We start from the raw sequence: 7,321 nt of genomic DNA, 5'->3' as shown, positions 1-7,321 counted from the left end.
GCCTGCCAGTGGGTGGGTTGGGCTCTCTTCTCACGAGACTTTCATTCAATACCTTTCAGGTCTCTGACAAGGCTTCTCAGGTGTCATTTAATCTTGTCATCAGAATTCGATCCCAACATAAAAAAATAAAACCTTCACCGAGAGGCCAGAAGTTTTCAGACAATAAAATGATGGATTAGGTAGGGGGAAAAATACTTTCTTTTCAAATTTACTGCAGACCTGTTTGTTTGTTTTTTTAAAAAAAATGTTTTATTGATTTTTAGATAGAGAGGGAGAGAGAGATAGAAACATCGATGAGAGGGAAACATTGATCGCCTGCCTTCTGCATGCCCACACTGGGGATAGAGCCCACAACCTGGGCATGTGCCCTGACCAGGAAATGAACAGGGACCTCTTGGTTCAAGGGACGAAGCTCAACCACTGAGCAACACCGGCCTGGGACAGGCCTGCTCTTTTAAGCAAACTGGAGACAGACCATTTTAAAACTATCTCCCCTCAGGGACATTGCACTTTGAAGTACCTTCTTAAAGGCAACTTTCCCTGCCCGACCCCAGATTCCCTTTTAAAACTACCCCCAGGGTCTTAAATTAACATTATTCCTTCAGCCCGCTGCTGTTTAGTCTTTAAATTCTTCCAAGGTTACAAAGAAAGGGCAAGAGGGGCGGGGGGCGTGGAGAAGAAGAGCAGCCCCACAAGTTGCATGTTCCCTTAGGCAAATGGTTCCATTGCGGAGTAGCCAGGAGGTGGGACGGACCAGATGAGGTGCTTGCCCTCCCTCCCAGGCGCACTGTCCCAGGTGCGCACGGTCTGTCTCCCTGAGCAGCTGTGGCAACCCAGGTGCCCGGCCTGGTGTCTCTCTCTCTTTCCCCGTGTGGGTCTCTTCCTCTCACGCTTCCTGGGATTACAACATCCCTACCCCAATGAAGTGCTAGCACATAATCTCTTTGCTCTGTTTCCTAGGGAATCTGGGCTACAACATGAGGGCTTTCCTTGGAATTAACAATTTCATTATAGAAAAGTGCAGCTGGCAGATGGCAGCCACAGGCATGAGCATTCGAGAGACAATGGCATCAAATCCCTCCCCTCCCCCACTGAGCTTCTGCAGTGGGAACTAAACATTATACATCCTCTTGAGAAAAGAAATAATTTGTTCAGTATTTTATATATATAGCTATCCCTTCAACTTTTTATATTCAGGGTTATCTTGTTGGAAGATTCAGGAAGCCTTCTAATTCAGATTGCCATGTCCCGGAGAAAGCAAGGAAATAAACCCATTCAAAGATCCAATTTATGTGGCTATTAGAAAGGGTACATCTTATAGCCAGTTCATTATTACAGAATTTACCAAAAAATGGATTCTATTCAAAAATCAGGTCATTGGAGGCCAGATAAAAATGCTGCCATCACTGGGCAGAGCTATAGCGCATGGGTCTTGCACACGAAACAGTGCACAGGCTGGAAGGGAGCAGGAGCTTCGGCGGGAATGATGCCCATCCAGCTGTGCCTGAGCCTGCAGTGAGCCCGCCGGGGGAGCGCGCGCTGGTCTCTTCATCACTGAACGTCAGCTCTGCCACGGACACATTTACTATTCAAGACACAGGAAATCTCTCTAATCAACACTACGAGTAACGGGACCTCAGGGCCTCATCAGAAAACGCTCGCGAATGAGAAGTCGGGCATCTGCCAGAGGATGTGCAAGCTGCCTAATATTTGAGAAAAATGTTCCCGAAAGCAAGGTAACGCTCCATCCCTCCAGCTTTGGCAAGGAAGGCTCCACTGTCATTAATGTAGGCGCTTCGGTAAGTACTAAATCTATCTTATGGCACCTTAACATGCCGCTAAAATGCTTTCACTGCATTATCGTTTTTTTCATTTCACTCCCTCAGATCTTAGAGAATGAAGTAGAAGAAGGAACCATCCGAATAATGTTATATAAATTTTACAAAATTGTAGTTTAAAAATGTGGTCCACTCTGGTACCAAAGCTCTCGGCTGATTTTGGTGAGCAAATCCCAACATGCTGAGAAATATGAAGTCCATTGACTTGAAACATTATTATTTATCATTATTAATTGCTTTGGTTTATAAAAAAATTCCAACCTAAATATAGCATTCAACTGCAGTAATGAACATTTCTCGTAATTGTCAAACATACCTTCCCTTTTCATTAATTCTGACCTCTTTGTAAGATTTAACTGTCATTTTTAGTTTTAATATTGAAGTAGACTCAAATCTAAAAATGGTTACATATAATAATGAACTAAATATGCAATCAATTGTTAAATATGTAGGGGAAGTATTCTAGAAGAAGCAGGGAGTCAATGTCAAGTTCAATGGGGCCAGTTAAGTGGGATCCTAGGAGGAACATGGACATGAGGCTGCAGAAGAAAGGAGCCCACTAATCCTTGCATGCTGGTCCCCACCTTGTTTTCCATGTTTCTTGAGCTTTATAATAATGAACTAAATATGCAATCAATTGTTAAATATGTAGGGAAAGTATTCTAGAAGAAGCAGGGAGTCAATGTCAAGTTCAATGGGGCCAGTTAAGTGGGATCCTAGGAGGAACATGGACATGAGACTGCAGAAGAAAGGAGCCCGCTAATCCTTGCATGCTGGTCCCCACCCTGTTTTCCATGTTTCTTGAGCTTTATCCCTCGTGGAATTTTTCCTTATAATGCCCCATTTTTTTGTATCTCAGATTACTTTTGTATTTCTAGATCAAAATGTTTCCTCGTAGCAAATTTTACAAGGACTTAGCTATTCAAAATAGTAAGAGGTAGAAATAATTATCAAGTTCTTATCCTAGAATGAAATGCTAAAATTAACGTTAAAACTGTGGACTGTAGTCTCTAATTACTAATGGAAGGTATCACCAGGAGAATGGAAAAGAGACTTATTTCCCATGTCACTAGGAATGCCACTTGTCACGTCTGTTTTCACGTGACGAGACTGGTGTAAAAGCATCCAGAGGCGTGGGCCAGACACGCCCCGTGAAGTCCACCACCGGCAGGGCGGGGCTCCTCCGTCCCAGCACGTGGGCAGCTCGAAGTTACCATGTAACACACAATTTCAAATCACGAGCGACTGACATTGCAAGAAGGATAAATCTGTGTCAAGGAAGGGACGCTGAAGAGACCAGTTGCATTGGAGCTACAAACATGTAAAAGGATTGCAAGACCTTCTGTTGTTACAGAAGAATCTGAGACGTTGGGTCTAACAAAAAGGTAAATGTCACAGAAACCGAACTCAGACCCAGACACATACACACACATGTACAGTTACCTTGCTGCGCTGGGATCCCGTGACCTTAGGAAGGGTGAGGACAGAAGCAAAATAGCAATAAACAACTGTTCTGAAGACAGCTGCAGACCACACGCGGTCACACTTTCAGAACACGTCATTTGCTGCTCACAACTCACTCAGCCTCTTATCAATAAAGATGGATATGAGAACAGAATACACACACGTAAGAAAGGATTACAGTGCCATGAAGAAATTAACCTCGGCATTTCCCGCAGCCAGCAATAGTCCTAGGTCATTCACAAACCAGTCTGTTTCTGTATTTCCTACACATGGACTTCCACGCAGCACAGATGCTCATGTCAACTGTTCCTGAAAGAGGCCCTGTGTCCGGTCCTCACCTACACCTCCTGGTGGGTCCACTGAACTAAAGACTCCCTGCTGGGTCCTAATGTCCTCCAGACTTCTAGCCCAGAGTCCAGACGTAGAAATCAACAGGAAAATTAAAAAGATCTAATCTACTTCCTTCCACTTAATATTGCTTTGAAAATTCTGAAGACAAGCAAGCAAGCAAACAAAAACAATAAATAAGGAGACTGGTAGTTAACAACACCTACTTTTTCGCATCAAAAGCAAAGTATAGTCTAAGCACAGGGGGGAAATACTAGTAAGCTTGCCTTTCCTTCTGGCTGGTTAACATTGAGCGGTATCTCGAATGATGGGATATTTAAGAGCTGAGAGGTTGGAAAAAATAGCCATAAGCTAGAAGGTGGTCCTAGGGACACGCCCTCCTGCCTCATGCAAGCCAGCGGCGCTGTGAGCCCCATATGTGCGAGGATGAGTGACCGACTGTGCAGAGGGCACGGGAGGCCAGGTCTCTGACTTCAATTCCAAAAAATGTCAAACCAGGGCTTCAGTTAAATACTCGAAGTCATGCTGCCCTGCAGTAAATGTGCGTGTCTGTCAGGCATTTTATTTTATTTATTTATTTATTAATTATATATTTTATTGATCTCTTACAGAGAGGAAGGGAGAGGGATAGAGAGTTAAAAACATCGATGAGAGAGAAACATCGACCAGCTGCCTCCTGCACATTCCCTATTGGGGATGTGCCTGCAACCAAGGTACATGCCCTTGACCGGAATCGAACCTGGGACCCTTGAGTTCCCAGGCCGATGCTCTATCCGCTGAGCCAAACCAGTTAGGGCTTGTCAGGCATTTTAGATCACGGCCTTCGCCGAGATGAAGCCACCTCATCTCGGGGCCTCAGCAGCACTCATTCTGAACATATGGGTGTGTCTGACCGGTTAGCTATTCTACGGTCCCTGGAGTTAGGGCAGCGCATGGGAGGACTCAGACTGCCCACCCAGCTTCCGACATGCAGCTCCTTGACACAATAAGCTGCGATAAGCCATGAAGCAAGAAACAGAAATGTCAGTTATGAGCTATGAGACAATGCTTCCAAGTGGACAACGGCAAGTCTAGAAAGATCCATCTTACTTCAAAACTCTTCACCTCTTCTTCACTGTCATCGTCATCTTCATCATGACAACTCTGCAGAACAGAACAACGGAAAAAGGTCAACGGGATTAGAGTACGTCGAGGCACAAAATACAAAAGAATTTAGCACAGAAGACAAAATCACTTGCATTAATTTACTATCAACAGTGTTTAAATATATGTCATGTAGGTACCATGACCTTAGATGGCATCATCAATGGGTTCATGCCCTAAAAGAAAATTTCACTGTGCTTTTACAAAATTAAAATATCAGTGAACAATTTCATACATTTCATGGAGATGATTATGCGGCAAATATCATACTACACATACTACTTATTCACGTGTTTGCCTTGTTCCACCCAGAGCGCAAGCTTTGGGACAAGCATCACGTTTCTCTTGTGACGCCGCCGTCACCACGCACTGGTGCAGATACCGTGCAGGAACCTGCAATGGCCACGCATTCAAACTAAGCGAGAGCTGTGCCCATTAATTAAGTACACCTTGTCATCACTTGCTTTCTAAGTTCATTTTTTATTGTCTTGTGTCCAAAGGAGAAAAGTGAAAACGTAACTGCTAATACCCTTATTAAAAAATGATAAAACATTGTATTTTTTTAGTTATTCTCCCAGAAATGAGACAGGAGCTGTGCTAATCCATGCGCCATTTTACTGGCAACTAATCCCCACGCTGGAGTTCTTTCGGGGGCAGAGTGGTGTGGCTGGCAACAGGCTTCAGGACGCAGACGCCTGGCTCCAATCCTGCTGTCCCCAGAGTCTGCTGCTTAGTCCGGGGCTAGTTCCTTCACCTCTCTGGTCTAGTGTCCTCATGTTTAAGGTGGGATTCAGAAAAGAACACCCAAGTCTTCAGCAGATCACATGAATTAATATATGCAAATTGTTTGCCACTTAAGAGCAAGTGTCTGAAAAATAATAAGGTTTTAATAAATCTGAACGGCTATTATCATTGTGGTTTGGAATTGGAAGAATCATGTGACCAAGACCTACGGCAGGAAGAAATCTTCAAAGTGGATTATTCCAACCCTTCTAAGGATTCCTTATGGCTGATAAGCACTCGGTGTATCAGGAAGTACATGGAGGCACGTGGTTAAATTTAAGATACAAATCAGAAAAATACTTTAAATTCAATGATTCACAGTCCGCTGAGTCTAGAACTGAAGCCAGAGAGGACGGAAGATACAAATGTCGTCCTTCCGTCCCTCATGGCAGCTTCTAAAAGGGCTGTCACATTCATTTATTCATTCAACCAGGTGCAAAAGCAAACAGATATGAGTTTTATAGTTTAAAAGCATGTCATTGTAACTAATGACTGTGCTACATACCCTGCTCCTCCCACACTAAACTCCCAGGCTTCTTGTCATCGTTTTCGATGTTTAAATGGTGTCTTCCCCATCAGACAGTAAACTCCAAGAAGGCAGGGTATGTGCCTTTCTTTCTCACTCACCATGTCATCTCCAATACCTTGATGCCCAGTGAATAGGTGTTGAATGAATGGATGCTTGGAAAGCTAGTGAGCTCCCCATAAGTCAATGTGAAAGGAAGAAACCATAATACTGGTCAAGAAAGTCAGAACAGAGATTCATGGAACAAGTGGAAAGTGGAGATGAATGCACCGTAGGCTTCTAAGGTTTAACAGCATTGTATTTTAAGCCAGAAAGACATTCTTATCCCTTGTCGGTTAAAAATTATTTCCCTTTATTAAAATTACACTTGAAAATCAAGAGTGGCGTTTATTTACCTTTGCCATAATATCTGCATAAGCCATGTATAAAAAATCCTCCTCCAGTTTGCTAGGGAAAACAAGAAAAAAGAATACCATTGTTTTTAAGGCTGGCCATATGCAAAATTACCGTCACTTACAAAATAACCCGTATGTTTCAACAAGTAGACTTGTTTAAAATGAAATAAAAACTTGGGCAAAGTAATCATTCGAAAATATCACAGCGTCGGAGAGAAGGACCTCAGACCTACTGAATACAGTCCCCCGACCTCCTGGAAGAGACCCCGGCCTCACAAAATAAACGGTCTGTCGATTTGCACACAAACACATCTTTCATTTTCTTGAATCTACAAAAGTTCAAACAAGCAAATTTAAAGGAGGCAGAGGCTTCTGACAGCAGAAGTGAGATTTGATGTTTGACGAAGGCTCCAAATTGATCTGGCCCATGTGGCCCAGCAGTTAAAGCGCCGGCCTGCGCACTGAAGGGTCATGGGTTCAATTCCTGGTCCAGGACATGTACCTGGATTGTAGGTTCGATTCCTGGTCCAAGTCGAGGCTTATGCGGGAGGCCACCAATCCAACTGATACGTCTCTCTCACATCAGGTTCTCTCTCTCTCTCTCTTTCTCTCTCTCTCTCTCTCTCTCTCTCTCTCTCTATCTCTGTCTCTTTCCCCCTCCCTCCTTCCCTCCCTTCCACTCTCTCTAAAAATAAATGGAAAAATGTCCTCAAGGATTAAAAAGAGAAAGAGTTCCCAATTATGCTATAAAATCATAATGCTACTTAAAAATTAATGACTGGAGAGAAGGGGGTCCCTCAGAGAGGACACAAGAGTAAATGCAA

General features: G+C 43.5%; 1 protein-coding gene across 1 annotated transcript in view; it reads right to left on the bottom strand.

Annotated features, from left to right (window-relative positions):
- RYR2 (ryanodine receptor 2) overlaps positions 1-7,321 on the bottom strand; it is a 185,593-nt gene that overhangs the window by 32,876 nt on the left and 145,396 nt on the right. The window contains exons 79-80 of the mRNA XM_015562331.1: positions 6,498-6,549; positions 4,740-4,793 (exon numbers count right to left, since the gene is read on the bottom strand). Of these exons, the coding sequence (XP_015417817.1) occupies positions 4,740-4,793; positions 6,498-6,549 (106 nt within the window). The remainder of the gene's footprint in view (positions 1-4,739; positions 4,794-6,497; positions 6,550-7,321) is intronic.

The sequence above is a fragment of the Myotis davidii genome, unplaced genomic scaffold, assembly GCF_000327345.1.
Source record: "Myotis davidii unplaced genomic scaffold, ASM32734v1 scaffold174, whole genome shotgun sequence".
Lineage (NCBI taxonomy): Eukaryota > Metazoa > Chordata > Mammalia > Chiroptera > Vespertilionidae > Myotis > Myotis davidii.
The sequence above is the reverse complement of the archived record's forward strand: the minus strand, read 5'-3'. Positions and strand labels throughout refer to the sequence as shown.